This window comes from Zalophus californianus, chromosome 12 (genome assembly GCF_009762305.2).
Source record: "Zalophus californianus isolate mZalCal1 chromosome 12, mZalCal1.pri.v2, whole genome shotgun sequence".
NCBI classification, from domain to species: Eukaryota; Metazoa; Chordata; class Mammalia; order Carnivora; family Otariidae; genus Zalophus; species Zalophus californianus.
The window spans coordinates 57909411-57931980 of record NC_045606.1 but is presented as its reverse complement, the minus strand read 5'-3'; the positions used below and the strand labels follow the sequence as shown (position 1 = coordinate 57931980).

The 22570-nt window shown below is 55.6% G+C and overlaps 2 protein-coding genes and 1 long non-coding RNA gene across 3 annotated transcripts; 2 read left to right on the top strand and 1 right to left on the bottom strand.

Annotated features, from left to right (window-relative positions):
- Positions 1 to 4140: 4140 nt before the first annotated feature.
- LOC113911478 lies at positions 4141 to 13764 on the bottom strand. The gene is made up of 3 exons (XR_003516485.1): positions 13608 to 13764; positions 10430 to 10567; positions 4141 to 4854 (listed from the first exon to the last, which is right to left on the bottom strand). It is a non-coding gene; the product is annotated as an uncharacterized LOC113911478 (long non-coding RNA).
- HOXA11 (homeobox A11) lies at positions 8085 to 12167 on the top strand. The gene is made up of 2 exons (XM_027574146.2): positions 8085 to 8951; positions 10417 to 12167. Exons 1-2 carry the CDS (start codon positions 8222 to 8224, stop codon positions 10647 to 10649), a joined length of 963 nt encoding a protein of 320 aa, XP_027429947.2. The 5' UTR covers positions 8085 to 8221; the 3' UTR covers positions 10650 to 12167.
- Positions 13765 to 19141: 5377 nt separating the features above from the next.
- Positions 19142 to 21694, top strand: HOXA10 (homeobox A10). The gene is made up of 2 exons (XM_027574145.2): positions 19142 to 20216; positions 21405 to 21694. The coding sequence occupies exons 1-2, from the start codon at positions 19250 to 19252 to the stop codon at positions 21677 to 21679; spliced, it is 1242 nt and encodes a 413-aa protein (XP_027429946.1). The 5' UTR covers positions 19142 to 19249; the 3' UTR covers positions 21680 to 21694.
- Positions 21695 to 22570: the final 876 nt, after the last annotated feature.

The window sequence follows — 22570 nt, the reverse complement described above, 5'->3', positions numbered from 1 at the left end:
AACGGCTTCTCCGAGATGCTCGACCCTTCGCTGGCGGCGGTGCGCGTCGCGGGGCTCGCCCCGAGTGCGGGGCCTTGGACTAGCAGGAGAAGCGCTGCTGCGGACTCCCAGCGCCTGCTCCCGGGGGGCAGAGGCGATGCTCGAAATCCTCCATGCTTCTAAAGGAACCCTCTACTCAAAATGGAGGCTCAAACCCTTCCAAAGCCGGCCTTGCTCGGAAGGCTTGTGTGTGGAAGGAGGAGTGCCGCAGAGCGTTTGGCTGAGGTCAAGGCGCCGGACCCCCAGGCCCGCGCCAGGCGGACTCTGGAGGGCCCGGCTGGGCATCCGCGCCGGGGAGTCGCCCCGCAGCTGCAGGCTGACGTCACGGTCGCCCGAGAGCGGGCCTTCGCTGGCCTCTCTAGGCGTTATTTGATGAGGACAAGCCGATTCAAACGAATGTTTTGTGCGGGTGCCCGCTTCTCCGCCCCGCCCCGCCCTCCCCAAGAGAATAATCGGGTATTTAATCTCTCCCGGTCTTAATTCTTGGCAGCATGGAAGGTGGTTTGCACGGGAAATAAAACTTGACAGGAGCATTTTCTCCAAAAGGGGTTCTGAGACGGACTGAAAAGAAACCAGTGTTTTTCTCTCCCAAATACTTCCGCTTTCTGAGCCCCGGCCCGAGGGGTGGGGTGACATCCGAGGGAGCAGAGAGCGAGCTGGGCACGCAGGACCACGCGGTGCACCCGAACCGGGGCGCTCCGGGCAGCCCCGGGTCTCCGCCTGGGCCTGGGCCGGGAAGCAGCCTCTGGCCTCGCTGCGCCCAGCGCCTCTGTGGCTCGGCTCCGCCCGGCCATAGGGCCGGCGCCGCCCGCAACCTGAAGCCAGGACCCCGCTTCCAGGAAGCTGGCACCCAAAGTAATACCCTGGCATTGGCTACAGGCGACTGGGGTCAAATGAGAGAAGGAGGCGCTGGGGAGGGTCTTGGACCGCTTGGCTTTAGCCCTGAGCCTTTTAGCTAAGGGGAATTGGGGACCAGAGCTCGCAAAGGAGGTGGTGAGAGCACTGCTGGGGGCTTTGTTTCGGCTGCGGGTCTGCAGCTATTGCACAAAATGGAGGGGGGCGTGGGGGTGAGCGGCGAAGCTTGCGTGGGTTGTCCGGGCTGCTATTGGGTGGGAGAAGCTGGAGACAGCAGAATCCCCCTCCCGGCAGCTCAGAGAGCGCCCTCCCCTCGCGCCGCAAAGGTCAAGTCCTCCGCACCGTGGCTGCCTCCACAGTCAGGCCCGCGGCGGACGCAGGAAGGCGCAGGACCCACACTTGGCCGGCTGCATGCAGGTTCTGATAGCCCGGGCTCTCGGACTGGAGGCAGCGGTCCTTTCCTGGCTTCCAACTTTGTCGCTCCCAGCCCGACTGAAAAGGAGTTCCGCAGCCAGGGTTGGCCCAGGCTATGTCCCCGTCGAGTCCTGCAAGAGCGGGTCCAGGAGACTTCGGAGCCCGCGGAGGCCTAGCCCCGAAGAGAGGCAGAGCCTGCAAGCTCAGCAGAGCGGATGTGGCTGGATCCGAGCTCTGGGCTCCGGCAGAAACAAGGGACCCGCAGGGCCTATGGGCCAGCAGGGCCAGGAATAGGATAGGGGAGCAAGGACCCTGCTGGGAACCTCTCTTAAGGTCCTTGAGTCCAGGTCTGCTCTTTCAAGTGCAAGCTGATGCTTTGTGCACTTTGACGCTCTTCTCCTGCTTAAAATCTGGGCCAAGAAGTGAGGTGCACTCTGCCAAAGGTAAAAATCCCTGACTCCGGAGGGGGCCTCCAAACCCATTCACTGTGTTCTGGCCGGGTGGGAGCCCCTGCCCTCTGCCCATAGCTTGCCTGCAGCAGGTCACACATCAGGCCCAATGATAAACAAATAACTTTCATGGGGTCTGCCCTGAGCTTATTGCCCCAGGTGAATCAAAGAGGCCCTACAAAGGATTTCATCTTTTTTTCTCCCCCCGCCCCCACAAAAGACAGAAAAGCTGGGCTTTATCCCTAGAGCTGCACGGGTGGAGCAGGGTCTTGAGGGGACACTAGCTGGAGGAATTGTGCATGGATAGGTGTCATCACAGAACTGCCTGGAAGGGCACGTAGGGGAGACCCCTAGGGCAGGGCTGGATGGGCATGGCCTCGCTCTTTTCAAGTCTGGAATGTGAGCCATGGATCGCAGCCCGAGTAGAAACAGAGGAGCCTGGGGGAACTGCCCTAAGAGGCAGCTGGAGCTTGGGGCATGGAGGCTTCCTGCGAGCCACAGCTGAGGGCCAGGGCTGCCCTTCTGGTTGGGCCGCCCTCTTTTGTCCTCTTTATTGCAGATACCCTCAGCTGGAGAAACCCGTTTGAGCCGAAGTTTCAGGGAGAATGGACAGCAGATGCCGAGAGCCAGGGCTTCGTCCTTTAAAGTTGCCCCTGCTCCATTTGTTCCCATTTGATAAGGGGGGGGATTTTTTTTATAATGAATCTACAATAATAAAAATAAAAATATTTCTTCTCAAAGGAAGTAACTCTCTCCCATCAGTTTGGGACCCACTAAACTAAATATAACCAGATCGCTTGAGTGTCTAAAACCCTCAACTGAGCCCTATGCCCCACTCTTCAGTAGCCAGGGGGAGGATGTGGACTTCTTCAGATGTTTAGGGGCCTTGGAGGATTGAATCTGTGAGTCAGATGAGAACCAACCATAAGGTCAAGTTCAAGGCATTACCTGTTCCTGTGCTATAGGGAAGTGTAGAGGAGCTTGTGGACAGGAGGGTGCCTTGCCAAGCCAAGGGGATAATAAGTTAACCTCTGCCTCCACCTAGTAGTGAAGAGAGGGTCTCCTAATATGTCATTATAGCCTCAGTGCCACCTGTGGACAGTGCCTGGAAATGTGATAGACTGGCCGTGATCTGCCGATAGACTGTTCCCTGAGAACAAATACTGGAGATGTCTTGGCCTCTCTCAAACAACCCATTACCCAGAATCACCATGGAGGACAGATGCACCTCCAGATACCTCCCACCTGGAAGGAGACAGCCCCCAAATAAAAGCCTGTCCTCCAACCCTAGGAAAGACTCAGTGGCTATTTTTATCTTGGGCCACCAGTTGCCTTTTGCACCTGTGTGCAGTATGGTCACTGGGGTTGAAATAGTCTTCTATGGAGCTTTCTAGAAATAGGTGTGACATTTAGGGACTGAAGTTGCTAGGGGCTCAGTCCAACAAGAATAGGCAAAAAAAAAAAAAAAAAAAAAAAAAAAATTGGCGCCCTAAGTGATCCATAGATAAAAGACTATAGATTTTTGCAAGTGAGTTTTGGTTTGTCCAGTGAGTCTGACCCCTCCCAGGCTGGCTGCCATCCAGGAGCTAGGTCCCAAGAAGAGAAGAAGGGAGTACTGGGGAGAGAGGGAGAGAGAGAAAAAGGACATGGTAGAGCCTTGGGATGGAGTGTTCAGAAGAATGAGGTAAGAGATCGAGTTCCTGGTGGAGGCCTAAACTGGCTGGGGCGGTGGGGGGGGGGGGCGGTCCAGGAACCTAACAGTCCTCCTTCTCTGTGCTTGAGGACTGGGTGCCCTCAGTTCTTGCTCAGCCTAGGAGGGGTATCAGAAAAGGCAGGAGGCTGCAGAAGGGGAGACTCTGCTGGAAAGAGGAGGACGGGGAGACAGGTGAGCAGGGGCTGCAGGGAGACAGGATCAGCTAAGGAGGGAATGTGGTGAGCGCACAGCCTGGTGTTGGCATTCACACTATTGACTATATGCACAACAGTCAAGAGGCTGCAAGTGCAGGCATTGGGGACTTCAGATTCTCAGATTTGGGGGTCAATGAGCCGGTCCCAGTGCCCAAGCTGGCACCAAGGAGAAAAGAGGGCAGCCCAGCAGCGGTGCCACATGGGGTTTGGAACCCAGAGTCTGGAGTTACTCCCTGCCCACTGCTCTGTTTCTGCCTTGGAGTGAGCAGGTGTTAAGCTGCCTATCAAGTGACAGTCCTTTCAGCTCATGCCCCTCAAATGACTGCGCTGGAAACGCCCCCAGCGTGACAACCCCCGGTGGAAAAGCCTCACGTTGCCCTGGCGTGCACTGACTGCACCAAGGCTACCCCGCCTGGGCACCGCCAGCAGGCACCCTTCGGCTACCGAAAGAAGTAGAGGCGGCAGTACTGGGCAGAGGCACCTGGACGCAATTTATTCCAGTATCTTGCCCGGGAAGGTGGGTGGAGCGCAGCACACAGGAATCATCCCCACCAGGGCCCACTCAGCCCCAGCAAGGAGGATCCAGGAGGTACTGCCGAACCCCTCAAACTCCCTCCTCCCCCATTTAGGGCCAAATCAAACAGAGCCTTGCAAAGGCTTGGTCTGCTTTGCTGAGCAAATCGCCTCGTTAGCCGTTTCCGCTTGACAGGGCGGGCTTGGGAGCCATCCTTCTCTCCGGGTGGCCATCTCCAAACACTGCTTGGGGAGTGAAAGGGCCTGGCCCTGCAAGGGCTGCCTAGACCTTGAAGTTTGGAAAAACAACAAGAAGAGATTGAAAAGGCTCCCTCCCTTCTCCACAGACACACACGCACCGTCAGGCCGCCGCCACTTCCTGCCTTTGTTTTTCTTCCTCCAGAACATTTTTGGCCTTTTGCATTAGCTGCCGTGGGGTTCTGGGTTGAGGATAAAAGGAAAGACATGCTGGAGACTGTTTTCTGGAGATGGCCCCGCACCGTGGAGCTCCTGAGAAAGGACAGTTCACAGGCAACCAGCCGCCAAGGCCAATGTCCTAGCCTTGCCCACACAATCTCTTCAAGAAATACAACTCGGACGTGGCTTTCCAGGGTGGCCTTAGCACCCGTCAGGTCTTCCCCTGAGCCGGGCGGGCTCCCTTCAGCTGCTGGGCCTCCTGCAAAGCGGAAGAGTCAGTTAGGCTCAGAGCAAAGTCAAAACCCAGGAGCTGCAGTTCTGCCTCCCCAGCTTCCCCAGATTTGATCTGATCCTCAGATCTGTGACCACCCCCAACTACACACCCCCCATGCAAACCTTCACTCTGCCAGTGTATTCCGGGCAAGAGGGCCAGGAGCAGACAAAGCTGGGAACAGTGCAAAGCCTTGGGGATGGGAGCACCCCCTCCTGTCTCTGCTGGGGGAAGGAAAGCATTAGCCACTCCAGGCGTTTTCTCTTCTCCTGCCATCAAAAGCCTTTCCCTTCATCCATCTTCACCGCAGCACCCCCACACACCCTCTTCCAGGCTGCGTGCCCCTCCTGGCACCCCACATTGGTACAGCCTTCTGAACTACCCTGCTGATCGCTTTGGGACAGACTTCCTCCACCCTAGCCTTTCCTCAGAAATTTGTCTTTGTCTCCTGCAGACACCCATGGGATCCAGTCTTGCTGGCACCCCCTCGGCCTGGCTTTCAAGGACATGGGAGGCATTGATCATGCAGAACAGCATATACCCCCATACTGACCTTTCTGCTGGGACCCCCTCTCCCTGGCACCTAGGGGGAAACCGATCTAATTAGGAGAGGGGCTGCGTGCAGCTGGGGGAGGCAGCCTGGCGTCCCCCGCGGGCGGGCCACCGCAGCCGGTCTGCTCAGGCACAAGCTGAAGTTGACTGCCAAAACTGCTATAAAACCCCAGGTCTGTCTAGAACTGTTTTCGGTTCTCCTAGACGCCCCCGGGTTCAATTATAGTCTTAAAAGCCCTAATACAAGTGCAAGAATTTGTTTGCCTTCACCCAGGGGCGGGGCAAGCCCCGAAATGGTGGCGCCTTTGTTATGGCAAAGTCACTGAAACCCCTCAAGCATTCCTTTTGTTCGAGGGTCGGGGTGGCGGGGACTGGGTGGGCTGCCCGGAGATAGTTTGGGAGAGCCAAAATCAAGCCAGGAAACAGCTCAGATACTACTGTTCGCAAACCTCTCCTTCTCCCTTTTATAGTCTGTCTGCAAGAAAGAGATGCTGTGGAGAAATAAATATTTTGCCTTGTTGGTCACTGCTGGAAATCGAAGTTTTTTCGCTGCAGGGCAATCCCGTAACTGTGATTCCCACCTTTAGGAGGTCTCAGGCTGCCCTTCCCCAGCAGCCTTCCTTCCCACCAGACCTTCTCACCCACACCGCTGATGCCCTCTGCACAAGCCACGGTGGACAAATAGGTCAAGCTGAAGATGCACAAATAATTTCAAGTTCAACTCTCAGGGATTCGAGGGGTATGAAAATTCTTGAAGCAAATCCTGAATAAAAAGTTCATTAAACCAATGTGCTCAAGTAGTTTGATTTGTGATAAGCAACCCTTGTAAAGGAAGGGGGTAGGAGACACATAAACATTAATGCTAATAAATTAGTTTACTCCACTGCAGAGTAATTACTTGATATTATTGATATTTACAGCAGGTATTCAAACACAATGGTGGGCCATCATTTGGAGAAAATACATAATGAGAATAGTTCTTTTCCAGTGCAATACATGATTAGATTTGTTATTGAGTCAGTTACAGTCAGCTCAGCAATAAATAAATAAATCGATGTTGACACTTAAATACCAAAGATCTTAGAGTTTATACTCTAAATCTCCCCAAGATATATAAATACCTTCAGCTATTTCCTGGATGGGGAAAGGGAAAAGGTTATCCTTTTTCATTTTCCGACTTTCCTTCAGCGACATCCAGCTCCTTCCAAGAAGATAGGTGTGGGGAGGCCTCTGGGCCGCCCCCCGCCCCCAGTCCCCGGTCCTGCCTAGCTGCTCTATGCACTCTTCTTTCACTTCTCCCCAACGTTGATCATTCAGTCCTGCAGGATGGCAAGCACTTTTCACCCTCGTAATTTTTTTCTTTCCTTTTCCCAAGAAAGCTAGACTCCTACTAGCAGCTATGACCCCTGCTTCTGTCTTTGGCTCAAACCTAGCCTTTTCAGGGCGTTCTCGTCACCCACGGTGCCAGGAGTTTGGGAAGCATGGCTCTTTTCTTTAGCATTGTGTTCCTTCTGTGGGATGCGTAGCAGAAAAGGCGCCGAGCCTTCTGAGTTTCTTTCTGCTTGCACATCACTGGCTCTCACGCTTTGCAAGGAAGGAGAGGAGGCGTGTTACCCCTTTCTCAGCCACAGCTCCCTGGCCCTCGTCTCCTTCCTCCTGACTGCCCTCACTCTCCTTCAGCTCTGCAGCTCTGCGGGCAGCCTGGTGGGCCCCCGGAAGGTGCAGCATACCCAGGAAGGGCTCCTCGGATGTCAGCGCCTCTAAGCAGCCCAAGGCTCGCCTCAACTGCGTGGTTTCCCGAGTCCTCAGCTCCAGAAGACCAGGCGGGCGTGCACAGTGGCGCAGCCCCCACGCGTCTGGCTCCGCCGAGTGACTCCGACCCCCGGCAGGCAGCGAGGAGGAAGGGGTTTCTTCAAGGGCAAGGGGTGGAGTGAGGAGGCCGGCGGGGAGGATGAAGTGGAGGTGGATCCCGGGTAAGACGAAGGCCCTTCCGGGACCTGCAGATGCCTGACAAACCGCGGGGGAAGCCGCCCTGGTTGTTGGCGGTTTAGGGACGGAAGGCACTAAAGCGCTTCGGAAGTGACCATGAATGCGAGCGTGTAATCAAGTCACCGTGCAAATCGGGCAAGCCACGAGGCAGGCACATCCACGGCTGCGAACCCTGGCCCCGAAGGGGTCCGGCCAGAGTCGGAGACAGAGGTGGTTCCCAGAGCAAGCCTGTGGGAGGGGGATAGCGAAGGAGGTGCGAACGCGAGCCTCCAGGAGAATAGATTCCAGGACCGCGCACCGGCCACGCAGCGACGAGCTCCCACTCGGCCACCCCCAGTCTGGGGCATCCCTCACCCGGGGAGTGATGGGTGGCAGGAGTTGAGCTCTCTCACCGCCCTCGGCGCACTTGAGGGCCAGGACCGTGCCGCTGAGCACAAGCGAGTGGCATGGGGCGCACCTCAGCCTCGCCGCGCGCCGGGAGGCCCCCCAGCCAACATGAGTTACACCGGCGATTACGTGCTTTCGGTGAGAACACCGAGTGACGATCTGTTGCTTCCCCTGAGGTGGCTACAAAGAAAGGAAGCCGGGGGGGGGGGGGGGGAGGAAAGGGAAAAAAAAAAAGGCCCAGAACAGCTTGCAGCTTGTCAATTTCAACATCGGGTCACATGACCAGCACCTCCCTGCTAAGGATGGGGATAGATTTCCACGTCAGCTTACGTCTCCAAATTTCTACTTCACGGATCCGCTTCAAAGAGGCAGCTGCAGTGGAGAATCATGTTAAGCTCGGCTACTGCGGAGAGCCCAACGTAGCCCAATGATGGATTTTGATGAGCGTGGTCCCTGCTCCTCTAACATGTATTTGCCAAGTTGTACTTACTACGTCTCGGGTCCAGATTTCTCCAGCCTCCCTTCTTTTCTGCCCCAGACCCCGTCTTCGCGCCCAATGACATACTCCTACTCTTCCAACCTGCCCCAGGTCCAACCCGTACGCGAAGTGACCTTCAGAGAGTACGCCATTGAGCCCGCCACTAAATGGCACCCCCGCGGCAATCTGGCTCACTGCTACTCCGCGGAGGAGCTCGTGCACAGAGACTGCCTGCAGGCGCCCAGCGCGGCCGGCGTGCCTGGCGACGTGCTGGCCAAGAGCTCGGCCAACGTCTACCACCACCCCACCCCCGCCGTCTCGTCCAATTTCTATAGCACCGTGGGCAGGAACGGCGTCCTGCCACAGGCTTTCGACCAGTTTTTCGAGACGGCCTACGGCACCCCGGAAAACCTCGCCTCCTCCGACTACCCCGGGGACAAGAGCGCCGAGAAGGGGCCCCCAGCGGCCGCAGCGACCTCCGCGGCGGCGGCGGCGGCGGCGGCGGCAGCGGCCACGGGCACGGGCACGCCCGCAACTTCAAGTTCGGACGGTGGCGGCGGCGGCTGCCGGGAGGCGGCGGCGGCGGCGGCGGAGGAGAAGGAGCGGCGACGGCGCCCTGAGAGCAGCAGCAGCCCTGAGTCGTCTTCCGGCCACACTGAGGACAAGGCCGGCGGCTCCAGTACGTATAAAGGCAGCGCCCTGCGCTTTATGAAAGGGGAGTTGGAAATCTAGCGCAGCACCGCTGTTAAATTTTTATATGCTGTTTTATAAGCATATAAGGTTTATGAAGGGCCTTTAGGTTTCCCCCAACAAAACTTTGTTATAAAAGGCGGGATCACGTGGCGAGTGCTGAAATTGGCCGTGAAATACCCACCGGCCAAGGCATGCCTGCAAAAAAAAAAAAAAAAAAAAAAAAAAAAAAAAAAATCAAAAAAAAAAAACCACACACACAACTCCCTTTTTCCCTTTTTTCCCTTCTCAGTCCCAAGCCCAGCAGCTCGACCCCGCTCGGGGCCAGCTCGGGCTGGGGAGCCGGAGGTGGGCGCCTGTAAATTCCCCCTGCAAGGGCTCCGGGAGCCTTTGATAGCGAGGTAATCCGGAGATTTTTATAAAAGCCATGTGTTGCGCCGGGACTCCAGTCCCGGCCGGGATTCAAAGGCGTCGCTGTTTAACGATGGCGCTAGGAGCGTGTTTAACAGATAAAATAGCGCGCTTAGCTCGAGCAATATATTAAAAGAAACAAATTAAGCCAAAGTTGGCCTTTTTATCCAAAGGAAGCCATTTTCCTCTGGCGCGGTCGCAATTATGTGCCGCCTTCTGTCCCACTGCATGTTACTCACAATTGTTATTCATTCTGTCAAAAGCGGGTTTTTTTTTTCCTCTCCGTCCTGTGAAGTTTTATTGAAAAGGGGGGCAAGTCGAGCCTGCCCGTAGCTTTAGGAAACCCCTCTTCCCTCCACGCTATCTAAAACAGCACCCCTGGCCAGCGGGGGGAGGGGGGGGCAGGATGGCTGTGTGGCCTTGGTGCTCAGGGAAGGCCCGTGGTAGGGGGCTTCCGCTGCCACCTCCTCAGCTCGCGGAAGCCAGGAGGCTGGTCAAGGAGGCAGGAGCTGGTGGCCAGGAATCAGGCTGACAAAGACCCGGCAGCAGCCGCAGATGCTAACGAGGGCCGAGTCACGGTCGCAGCCGGGAAAGGCTGGGACTGGGGTCGACTTTACTGCCTCGGGAACCGGGAACCGGCCGCCCAGGTGCTGGAAGGTGAAATGTCCGCGGGCGGCTGTTTGTTTAGTCTGGCCGGGCTGGAGGCAGCTGCGACCCCCTCTCGGCGGCTTTAAAAGCCGCTTCTGCGGCCCCAGCCCGCCCGCCTGTTGCTGAAGGAGCCCTCCTTTCTGCTCTGGGGGGCAGCGTGAGCAGCTTCCCTGGGGGCCTATCTAGGGAGCTGGCTTTTATCTGGGGCTGAGTCTCCGCCTGCAGCCTGTCCCCAGCGGGCAGTAGGAGCCTGAAGGCAGGGGACTGAGGAGACCTTGATGGGGCTAGGACAGGGCCTCCAGTCCCATGGGCCAGCCCTTTTCCTCCACTGGGGTTCTGGGATGGATTACAGCCCCCACACCTGGCTCACTCCCTGCTTCTTTCTCCCTCCACAGGTGGCCAACGCACCAGAAAAAAGCGTTGCCCCTACACCAAGTACCAGATCCGGGAGTTGGAGCGGGAGTTCTTCTTCAGTGTGTACATCAACAAAGAGAAGCGCCTGCAGTTGTCTCGAATGCTCAACCTCACTGACCGTCAAGTCAAAATCTGGTTTCAGAACAGGAGAATGAAGGAAAAAAAAATTAACAGAGACCGTTTACAGTACTACTCGGCCAACCCGCTCCTCTAAGGCTCCAGCCAGCTGGAATTGGGTGGGGGGCTTCATACACGTGAGATTATATGCAGATTTTGCCCTTGACAAGGTCAAGGCACGTGGTGACTTTTGAAGAAAAGAGATGTGCAAAAGAGGGGAGGCTACACGGAGACAGCCTCTAAGAAGGCGGCCCGGGACTCTCTTGGGCATCTGTGGTTAAGATTCCTAACAAAAATTGGATTTGAAGAGTTGTGCATCAACTAGAATGAATGGTTTGGGACCCCTGGTGGTTCATTCTTGGAGACTGTGGAGCTTTGGGCTGGGTGTGGTCTCCATCAAGACTGGGCCTCCTGCCAAGCGCCCTGGAGACCGACCTGGGCCCAGGACCCTCCACATGGAGCCTGCCCATCCCCAGGACCCCTGCGCCAAGAAGCTATTCAATCTTTAAACCCAGTTCAGCTTGGGGACAGGAGCAGGAGGAAGGGGGGAGGATTCCTAGATGTCTGGAGTGGGGCTGCTTTCCAAAGCCAGTGTGAAAGACGGCTGGACTAAGAGGTGGCTATGAGGTGGGAGAGGGCTGCTGATCCTTGAGGGGGAAAAAATCAATTCCAGGTGGCATTAGGGGCTCTCCACCCCTCCTAGCCACTCACCACACTGTCCGAGGCCGGAGCTTCTAGCAATCGCCTCCTGCAGTCCACCTGATTTTTCCTACTGATGAGGGCCTTCTTCCTGGACTGCCACTCAGGCCTAAAGCCTGGTCGCGAAGCAGACCTTTCCCGCTAGCCCCAAGATCTTTGCAGGAAATGCCTATGGAGTGCGGCAGCCTAGCTAAGTCTCCACCACACTTAACTGAAGCTTGGGTTTGCTCAGCAGAACAGTGGGCCTGGCCAGCGGTCCCCAGCTATGAGGGGCTTGAGTCCCCAAAACACCCAGTCTGGCACCGCACTCTGCCCTTTGCGCCCCAGAACTGAGCTTGGAAGCTTCCGGCAACCTTCCAAGAACTCAAGAGTGTTTGGAATTATTTTAAAAAAATAAATATTATATTATATTATATATATTTCCCTGCAGGAACCAAAGCGAATTTTAAAAAGATGCAACGTAAAGAGGGAAAAAGATGATGAAGAGAATATTTAAAGTCTCTATCTGTTTACAGTGTTCCACGGTTAAACTCACTCACTGCTAAAGAATATTTGAATGTACGCTTCATACAGGGATGGTGTTCGAAAGACTTGTAAATAAAAGAACCACAACCTATTTTGTTTGAATACTTTCTAAATTTTGCCATTAGTTGATTTCCTTGGGGTGTTGGAGGGGCGGGAAGGGTGTTAGGAATGATCTTTTTAATTTCTTGCAATGTCTGGAAAACATTAGGGGGATGTTCTGAAGTAGTTTGGCCCTCCAGGGTCTGGAGACCTCAGCTGAGAAAGCCAGGCACCCTCCCATTGAATCTCCTCTGCCTCCCTGTTTTAAGAAGTGTCTGGTGACTCTGTTTGTAACGGGAGTGTTGGCCTGTCCTCCGTTCTCACCCACCACGTATGTCGCAGCATGTACACAGGCGACAGGGCACAAGGAAAATAAAGACTGGAAACTTGAGTACTGGGTTCTGGTGTGACTTTCCTCTTCCTGTTTGCCTTTTACTGCCAAATGTCTGCCCCCCCCATCACTCTCCCCAGGGGGCAAGTTACCAGGCCCCAGAGGGGGTGGCGAGGTGTCTTAGTCAGGATTTTAATTCCACTAGAAACCAAGCTTGGGAAGCCAAGGTGACTGGCCAGGTCCTTTGCAGAAGTGGGGGTCCCATGAATGGGGTATTTCAGGACCTGGAATTGGGGGTTTCATCCTTTCAGACTGGAGAGAGGCCTGGGAGAAAGCCCTGGGGCTTGAGGTGGTCAATGAGTTTGATCCCAGGCTGGGCTTGCTCACCTCAGGATTAGGAGGCCTGAAGTGGAACCACTCTAGGGTGCTCTGGGGATCCCCTTAGGAAGACAGAGACCAGTCTGGGTACAAAGAGCAGACTCTCAGGAGCCTCTATGGACACTTTATCCCAAGCTCCCAGCTGAGGTTGCCTTTTCCCTTTGGGGAAAGAAAGATGCCTGTTTACTCTTTGTTTCCTGCCTTTGAACTTCTGCCTTAAATTTGGACATCACCCATAACCTTGAGGGGCAGGGTGGAAAGGCCAGAGCCTTTTGTTGCCCACCCCCCACCTCTACCCCCACCCTCTCCCCAGCCACCCAGGCAGGGCCAGAGTTGCAGGGAAGATCGAATTTGGAGAGAGGCCCCAGACCTCAGACCCTGCTTTGTTTATTTGTTTGTGTGTTTGTCTAACTGGCACGACTGGGGAAATCGAGCTCAAAGGGGAATGGGACAGACCCCCCTAGATGAATGTCTAGGTTGATGAACAGACACACGGAGGTGAACAACGACTCTCCTGGGGGGCAGGGAGGGGTGGGCAGGGTAGCCGAGGGTTTAAGGAAAGACTTCCTTTGGGACGGTTAAAGATTAACCAAAGTCTTGCAAGTTGCTCGAGAGAGTCTAGCCAGGAGGACTGTTCGCCGGCGGGCGGCGAGCGGGAGCGGGTTTGATTTCTGAGCCCTATAAAAGCCCATCCTCCGATGGCTGTGACAATGTGGTCGTAAACCCGTCCGGGGCCGGCCAATTTGCATATTTGGAATGCGCCACTATAAACCCGGCTGGGGTTTTGCAGCAATTTCTTAGATGTAAAAATGAGATCTGTTTAGCAGTGAGCTGGGCACATTCTTTCCCTCTGTCTATGCCTAGAGCCTGCTTTCCTCTCCCGGCTCGGGGCTGAAGTTCGGGCCGGGCCTAGTCACTCAGCCGCCACGAGATGGCGCACGTCCGATCAATGTCAAAGCCACCGGGGAGCCGGGAACCCCAGCGCGATTCTTGGCCTTTGTTCGCTTCTGATACTAAGAGCAGCACGTTACATTATTTCACTTGTCCCGATCCCCTTAGTATCAAAATAAGGGGGGGGCTCACCTTCAAGAAGTAATCGGTGTTGTAATTTAAAGCAACGCGCCTTCTCTAGGCCTCGCAGGCGTCGCGCCGCGGAGAAGTCGGCTTGCTGTCCCTTGGCAGTGATTTCGGAAATGTGTCAAGGTAAGAGGCCACAAGTTTAGCAATTTCAGTCTGGCTGAGTCGGGAGTGGGGAGGTGGCCCATGTCAGAGCAGGACTGGGATAAGTGGCTGGGTTTGTGAGCTCAGGGTGACGCTATAGGCGCTCAGCCCACCCCCTCCTTTCTCCTATCGCTCCCTAAGGTTGGAAAGCAGAGGGAGGCCTAAGTGGAAAAGTTGACGATTTTAGCTCCTTGCGCCAGCAATGCACCCAAGGCGATCTTTCAATTTTGTAGAAATATTCAGAATGGGATGAGTCAGGGAGGGGGGGGGCATCCAAGTGAAGGGGTTCTGGCAGTGCCGGGGTGGGGGTTGTGGTGGCAACAAAAAGAGAAAGAGAGAGAGAGAGAAGGGAAAAGAGAGTGAGAGAGATGGCGGTACTGGGGAAAACAAAGTTTCTACTCTAAACAATGAGGTGGTGAGGAACCGTGGCCGCTGAGGCCGGCTTACTCTCTGGGGCAGACATCCGGGAGGGCTCTGGTTTTCTACTAGGTGCAGTCTCTAGGTCTGCCCAGCAACCTGGGGAAACCTTTGTTCTGAAAAAGGCCAATTCCAGAAAGTCGCATATGATTTCTGAGGCTTCCAGAGAAGCTGTATTTGCTTATTTGGGATGCACTGCTATAAACCTAGCTGGGGTTTTGCAGTGATTTCTTAGATGTAAATATGAGATATTTTGCAAATATGTGAAAATTGTATTGGTATATACCTATACATTTTCAAAAGCTAGCACCGAGGATAAACTCTGGTCACAATCTCTCCATCAGGGTTGTCACAAAACAAGTTTTAAATACTCATTTCACTTAACGTTTCAGAGGCTAGATTCAAATTTCCTCTTTTGTTATATTTAAGTTTTTATTCCAATATGTTTTCATTAGTTTCTTGAAATTGCTATTTTCACAAATATATAGTGCATGGGTGAATGGGGGGAGGGAATCTCAGAGAAAATAGGAGTTCCGTGTGTGTGTGTGTGTGTGTGTGTGTGTAAATCTTGCCTATCAAAAGTCACTAGTCTTTGTTGAGCGTGGGCTCCCAAACTCTGCCAAAATAAGGCAACCACAGGAACTACACCGAGTGGGCACCCACACCATGCTTTCTGCAGCCTGAGCCTTCCCTAAAATCCCAGAGCCACCTCTGGTTTCAAAGCCAGAGGCAGTTTATTATGGACAAAATTAAGCATATTGTAATTTGGGGAGTGTGTGAAAAGACCCCAACACTCCCCCATGAGGAGAGAAGGGACAGTTTAGTGGTTGGATTTAGAGAAAAATTTAAAGCGGGTTGTTTAGGGATAGATTGCACCTGATTAATTCAAAACAGACACAACAAATTTCCTTGGAAATGTTGACATTCTTAAAGATGAACGAGAAAGAACGTCATGGCTTACAAAAAATTTTCTAACCACACGGTAAGTGTGAGAATCAGAGAAGTCCAGAATTTTTGTTAAAGTGGATATATGAAAGGAGCGTTTATTTTCCTTCTGTGGGGCCACAGCCCAACTCCACAACCGGTCAGATGATTCTGAGCCTGGAAAACACTGAGAACGACTTCCAGATACAAACTGTTTACTGGCTATCCCCATCTCTGTACCTAGTATTTTTAAAAGGAAGTGGGGGTTTGGGGTAGTAACAGTTTGTTATTTCTCATCGTTTGCAAGGGCCTACTCAGAAGGAGGAATCCGCTATCCCGTGAAATGCACCGTGACCCTCGCCAAAGGGCTTATTCCACTTGCCTGGCCCTTACTTGGGCTCCATAGCCATGGGGAGGGTGAGCGTTGTTACCCTGGTAGAAATGGATGATATTTACTCCGAAATAAAACGTGGGCCTTGGGGGCTGCACATAACCTCTACACAGGCCTGGTTGAAGGAAGCATGCACCGAGAGTTTTAGGTCAAAGGCATCCTGAGGGGGACAGAGAAATTCAGCCACTGGGAGGGAGGGTGAAAGGGAGAGAAGGAAAGACCGAAAGGGGCTAGAGGGAAGACCGTATCCAGGAGCCAACCCATGCTGCAACTGAATCACTTTTCTTAATCTCTGGGGATGGGGAACCTTGAGAAAGCCCTGGTGATCGATAAACCGAATATTCTTTTGAGGAAGTTAACACCTTGGTGTTACAGTCTGGGGAGTGCAGAGCCTGGGGGGGGGGCGGTCAGGGATGCTGGGAGCTCCAAGACCAGTTGAAAGGGCAGCAGCATCTAACTTGAGCTTCTGCTGCATGGATATCTTCTCCTGCGAACCAGCGGCAGCAGGCAGGTCTGCATCCCAGGCCCTGCGGCAGGCTGTCGGTTCACTCACGGCTCGGCCAGCCCCGGTGGGGGTGGGGCAGCGGTCCGGGGCCAGAGAGGAACTCTTACCCGGGCTTACACACTCTTCATCATCGTCATCTTTTTTTTTTTTTTTTTTTAAGCAAGAAACAGCACAAACTCAACATCCCATTTGGTTTATTGCAAGGGGGAGAAAGGAGGTTGGAGGAAAACATTCAGCTTTCCCAAAGGTCAGTGAAGACCCAAGTGCCAATGCCATGGTCTGCAAGGCAGCAGCGGGCTTTCTACCTCCTCTAAGTCCGCAGCCAAGGGGGCCTTCTTAAAGCAGATGCAGTACCAAGCTGGCTTTTGTCACCTTGGTTTGCACCTGTGTGTTCTTGGATCCCATCCTGCCTAGAAGCCCATTTGGTCACCCTACAGGGCGCTGACCAGTCTGAGCCTGAGATGCCTACAGCCAGGCACCCGGCTTGTCTTACCAGTCAAACTGGCAGGGTTGCTGAATTCCTGAGAGTACTGGAACATTCTGGAGGGCCCAAGGAGAAGGCTGTAAGGGGTCTGTGAACTCCTTGAAAATGATGGGTCAAATTGTGGGGCTGTCCAGATGTGCGTTTTTCACAGGATAAGAATCAGAGCTTGGCCTTAGCTTTTCCAAGGGGGTCTTAACTTTCAAAAAGAAAGATAGGTTTAGATCATTGACTTTCATTTTATTTTCTTAGCTTCTGCCATCTCAAGCATTCTCTCCTATAGCCACTGGCTCTTCCATTCCCAACCTACAGCCTTGGGAAAGCTGCTTTCTGCTTTTAGTGTGGAGAGGGACCAAATCCTGGCCCAAACGGCCTGCAGGACTCATTCTCCTCAAGGACTCCTCTTCTGTTCTTGGGCCTTATTACTTCACAGTCTGCAGAGCTTTCTTGATTGGCATGCACAGTGCTTTGGGGCAAAGCCCCCTTCTCAGGCAGTCCTCAGTTCTGTGGCATTTCCCAGTAGCACTGCTGAGTGCAACAGTCCCAATGCGTTCCACCCTCCTGGAGAGCTGGATAAAGACCAAGCCCATCCAGACAGGGGTCCTAGGATGCCCTGCTCTGAAGCTCTTCCCTATTCAAGTTTGTTGGCCTCTGGGCCTAGCCAGGTTAGAATTTGCCTTGGCCTTGCTCGCGGGAAGGAGGTGGGGAGTGAAGGACAGTTCCTGATCTCTCCACACAGACTTGATTCGGCCGCTGCTGCTACTTCGGCCTCAGGACCTCGCTGGATTGGAGAGAATTGGTTCTCAGACTCTCTCCCCTTTTCTCCCCCCCTTTCCTTTCTCTCCCTCAGCCCTTCTCTCCTTCTGTCTCTCTCCATCTCCCTCCTCTCTACCCCAGACGCTCGGTCCGCGGAGCCAGTCACCGTGAGGCACAGGCCAGCCGGGTGGAAGTGGCTGGGGCGCCGCGCAAGCCGTGGTGCGCAAGCTCTGCAGAGTGTGAAGCGGAGGTGCTGCGGCCCGCGCTGTGCGCGGAGCAGCCACAACAGGCGCAGACCGCAACCGCTTGCATCTCAGAAGCCCGCGTCAGGGCTCTTCCACCAGCCCTCCCGGGTACACTCCCTGGGTCTTCTCGGGCTCGGCTTCCTTCTCCGACTGGGTTCACAATGGGAGGAACAAGGCCAAGTGCCTGGCACATCACCCGGGATGCAAGGGTCTTTCCCCGCTGTACGCAGAGGCCTGACCGCTCTGCTTCGGGGGATCCCGGCGATCAGCAGCGCCAGTCAAGGCCTCTGCAGGGGCTGGAGCTGGTGCGGCGGGCAGGCCTGGGGCATCCTGGAGAGCTGTGGCCCACAGGCCTGGGGCAAGGCAGCGAGCTCCTGGGTTCCACTGGCTCCGGCCGGAAAAGGTATCATTTCCTGAGATACGTATGAGGCCCACACCGGGGCTAGCGCCCTGGGCCAGCAGTTTCCAGTTGACTAAGAGCGCGTCCCTACGGCCAGGGACGAAGGAGGCCCTGGAGTCTGCTGGGCAAAGGGCCTGGCCTCCGAACGCTGCTATAAATGGGCCACGAGCCCAGCCCGGCTTTGCCGGGAACGGATTTCCTCACCGCGGGCCTCGTTAAAATGCGCACACCGCAGGAGTGAGGGCTGCCCCAGCCGCGGGTTTGGAGGGGAGGGGGGGAAGAGGGGAGGAGACGGAGAGGCAGGAGTGTGGTGACACTGGTTCCTGTCATAACCTCCGAGAGCGTGCGAATGCCAAGGCAAAAGGGAGAGCTTGAGGCGGAGGCGTCCATCCGCCGCCCCCTCCTCCAAGTTTCCCCCTCAAGGTCTTGTCTCCGGTCAAACCGAAGACCCTGAAGAGCAATGTTTCTTTCACTTCCCTGAAGCGGCATATGAGCTTGGAAGCTACCCGGGTGATGGGGCTGGGGAGTGCCTGGATCTGGCTCTGACCTCCAAATAGGGGTAGGGCAGTCTTTCAGCCAAAGTTACCAGTTGCTTTTACCACTCCCCCCCCCCCAACTTGTTTCGGCTCACCAGGGTTCACCGACAGGAGCTGCAGAGAAAGCAAGCCAGGTGAGCACGCCAGAAGCAAAGATCCTAACTGGATCAACGACTGGCCGAGGGAAGTGTAGAGAGCTGAGAAGCCAGGGCATTAACATTTTGGGGAAAATTCTGTGTGGGGTGCAAGAAAGAAGTGGCAATAGCCAGCTGCCTGTGAGCGCTGGATCTCGGACACTCTAAGGGTCTTCTTGGTGGCCTTAGGGTCAGGTCTGCCACTCTGGGGAGACAGCTCCAGGTCCCGAGCTGAAAAGGAAGAGCCTGAGGCCCCGACAGGTCCCCTTAGTGGTTAGAGTGCCTGGAGGGCTAGTGGCTGATTCCGTAACAAGAATGGGGAGCACCCAAGGCGGGCTGGGGTGCGCACCATAAACACCCCACTTGTTAACTGCGCGGGGGCCCAAGGGCCCTTCAAACAGACCGGGCATGAGGGCTCACGTCCGAGCGTGGGCGGGGCTAGCACAGGGGCCAGGCCCCCCACTAGCCACGTTGAGGCACCCCCACAGCTCCTGGCCTTTGGGCTGAGGTATCGGGTGTTCGTCTTCGGGCCCATCAATACAGATTACATATTTATATCAATCGTGGGCTCAGAGGGCGCCCTCAGAGAGCGGCCCCGCGCCTACGAAACCAAACTGGGAGTGGTCGCGCGGAAACTCTGGCTCAGGATTGGCTGCGGGCACCCGCCGCGGTGCGGGGGGATTGCTAATCGTATTCAGTATGTTTTGCACAAGAAATGTCAGCCAGAAAGGGCTATCTGCTCCCTTCGCCAAATTATCCCACAACAATGTCATGCTCGGAGAGCCCCGCCGCGAACTCTTTTTTGGTCGACTCGCTCATCAGCTCGGGCAGAGGCGAGGCTGGCGGTGGTGGCAGCGGCGCGGGGGGCGGTGGCGGCGGCGGCGGCTACTACGCCCACGGCGGGGTATACCTGCCTCCGGCCGCCGACCTGCCCTACGGGCTGCAGAGCTGCGGGCTCTTCCCGGCTCTGGGAGGCAAGCGCAATGAGGCGGCGTCGCCGGGCGGCGGCGGCAGCAGCGGGGGCCTGGGTCCCGGGGCGCACGGCTACGCGCCCGCGCCTATAGACCTGTGGCTGGACGCGCCCCGGTCGTGTCGGATGGAGCCGCCCGAGGGGCCGCCGCCACCGCCCCAGCAGCAGCCACCGCCCCCGCCGCAACCACCCCAACCCCCGCCGCAGGCCACCTCGTGCTCTTTCGCGCAGAACATCAAAGAGGAGAGCTCCTACTGCCTCTACGACTCGGCAGACAAATGCCCCAAAGGCTCCACCGCCACAGCCGAGCTGGCTCCCTTCCCGCGGGGCCCGCCGCCCGACGGCTGCGCCCTGAGCACCTCCAGCGGGGTGCCAGTGCCTGGCTACTTCCGCCTCTCCCAGGCCTATGGCACCGCCAAAGGTTACGGCAGCAGCGGCGGCGCGCAACAGCTCGGCGCCGGCCCGTTCCCCGCTCAGCCCCCCGGGCGCGGCTTCGACCCGCCACCCGCCCTCGCCTCCGGCTCAGCGGATGCAGCCCGGAAAGAGCGAGCCCTCGATTCACCGCCGCCCCCTACGCTGACTTGCGGTGGTGGCGGCGGCGGCGGGGGCTCACAGGGCGACGAGGAGGCGCACGCGTCGTCCTCGGCCGCAGAGGAGCTCTCCCCGGCCCCTTCCGAGAGCAGCAAAGCCTCGCCCGAGAAGGACTCCCTGGGTAAGCCGGGCGCGCCGAAGGGCCGCAATCAGGCGGGCAGACAGGCCGACCCAGAGAAGGGAAAGAGCAGAGAGCCAGGAGTGCGCGCAGCAGCCGGCCGGCCTTGGCCCAAGCTGCAGGCAGGCTGACCTTGTGAACTTGCTTTTTAATATTTGGGCGTGGGGACGCAGTAAAAATTCATGTCCGGCTTAGCGCCCCACACCAAGACGTCCGCCGCGCTGGCCTCAGCTCACCCCCCATTGGGGACGAGGGCATGGACGAGCAGCCCCTCTCTTGTGCATGCCCTTCTCCGTGGCCCGGAGCACCCTAAGCCGTGGTCTGGGCCCAGCCTGCGAGGCGCGGCCCACGCGGGGGGAGGGGGAGGGAGGAAAGTGGCTCGCCCGCAGATAGCGCGTATGTTTGTAAGGCATCCAAAATAAGCAGCCGCCAGCACCAATAAATAAGCCCATTAACCGGCGAAGTTCGAGTTTACGATCCCCCATGCTTTTTTCAAAGTTGCTGGAGGGGCGGGAATCCTCCTTGCGGGGAGAAGAAAAGGCAAATCCGGCCGGGTCGCGGGAGCCCTGAGCTTAGAGTCAGAAAAGGGCCATTTCGCTTCTCCTGGAACTCGGAATCGCCCAGACTGCCCGTCCCTGGCTCCTGGAAAGACGTGAGGGACGGCCCTTGACCCCGACTCAGTTTTTCGTGCCTTCCCCGTGGCCCAACGGTGTCCTCGTTCCTCTCCTCATTGGGCCTTAGGCAATCAGGGGACGGGAATGGGACGAAGCCATGCTGCCCGCCTCCCTTCCAAGTGAGCACCCATGCCTCCCGCCTGGGGGCGGCAGGAAATCCTTGTCTGCCTTGGGGCAAGAAGCAAAGAAAAGGCGTTAAGTTCAAGATACACAGCCTGCCCTCCCAGGCCGTTCTGTCTGTGAGCACCCGACAGCTTTGTGCTAAAACAGGTGTTTGGGGAAAAGTGGAGGAAAATGTAAATCAGGAAGGTAGGTGTAGATTGGAGGCCCTCTCCATTTTGCACATGCCCTTTGGAGGAACTGCTCTTCCTGAGCAAGCTAAAGGGGGTGTGTGTGTAAAACTCTCTGTGTGACTTAGGGCATCCCTCTTATTGCAGAGAAGTCCCAAATTCACCCCTGCGCACAGCCTAGTGTGGCCCCTATTTAACCTTCCCTTCTTTATTCTCTTAAATGCTAGGCAATTCCAAAGGCGAAAACGCAGCCAACTGGCTCACGGCAAAGAGCGGCAGGAAGAAGCGCTGCCCCTACACCAAGCACCAGACGCTGGAGCTGGAGAAGGAGTTTCTGTTCAACATGTACCTTACTCGAGAGCGGCGCCTAGAGATCAGCCGCAGCGTCCACCTCACGGACAGACAAGTTAAAATCTGGTTTCAGAATCGCAGGATGAAACTGAAGAAAATGAACCGAGAAAACCGAATCCGGGAGCTCACAGCCAATTTTAATTTTTCCTGATGAAGCTCCAGGCAATGCCGTTTTTTCGCTGCCAGAGAGCCGTCCTCCTCCCTCAGTCTTCGGCCTCTGCCCAGGAACTCGCACCTGTGCCGGAGCCCCATTCCTCCCTCCCACACTCGCCATCTCGCTGGCCGTTACATCTGTGCAGGGCTGGTTTGTTCTGACTTTTTGTTTCTTTGTCTGTTTGCTTGGTGCTGGTTTACTTGTTTTCTGGGGGAAAAAGCCATATCTTGCTAAATTTCTATAGAGATAAATATTATCCTCAAGTGTTGAGTGGTGACTGGGCTGGTTTGCTGTCTCGGGGTTCCTCTGCTGGAAATGGCTCCTGTCCTCCCGGTGGAGCTGGTTTCCTGCGGGGGGTGGGCAAACCTAGCCGGAAGGCCGAGGTCCCATTGTAGGCGCTGAGGTGTCTGGCCTGAGGTCAATGGTGCAAGGAGCCGCCACCGGGCTCGCCTGCCTGGAGTGCTGGGCTGTGTTTAATCAGGGGACACAGGCCCCTGGGTTTCTTTTTTCTTTCTTTCTTTCTTCCTTGGCAAAGAGAAGGGCTTACAAGCATGGACATGCAGGCTGGCGAAAGGGCTTGGCTTTGGCTGATTAGAAAATTGAGAGTCAGAAAGATTAATCTTTCCTTCCTCTGTAAGATATCCCAGCTTTAAAAGGGGGGGAAAAAAAAAAGAATGACAAGGAGAAGGAAACTTCTCTTCCAGTTTGTGTGAGGTCTTGCATTGTGGGACTAAATTATTTCACTTACCTCTGAATTTCCATATCCTTCTGGCTGTAGATAAATAATCTAATATAGTTTTGTTTATGCGTGCGGATTTAGTGGGGGTTTTTGGTCATCAAATAATTGTTACCACTGGTAACGTGACAAGCACACAATTCTCCCTATCT

Excerpts from the sequence above, each read along its gene's own strand:
- HOXA11 (XM_027574146.2), top strand. The coding sequence starts at position 8,222 with ATGATGGATTTTGATGAGCGTGGTCCCTGCTCCTCTAACATGTATTTG. Across the intron at positions 8,952-10,416 it reads GGACAAGGCCGGCGGCTCCA|GTGGCCAACGCACCAGAAAA; the intron begins GTACGTATAAAG and ends CTCCCTCCACAG.
- HOXA10 (XM_027574145.2), top strand. The coding sequence starts at position 19,250 with ATGTCAGCCAGAAAGGGCTATCTGCTCCCTTCGCCAAATTATCCCACA. Across the intron at positions 20,217-21,404 it reads GCCCGAGAAGGACTCCCTGG|GCAATTCCAAAGGCGAAAAC; the intron begins GTAAGCCGGGCG and ends CTTAAATGCTAG.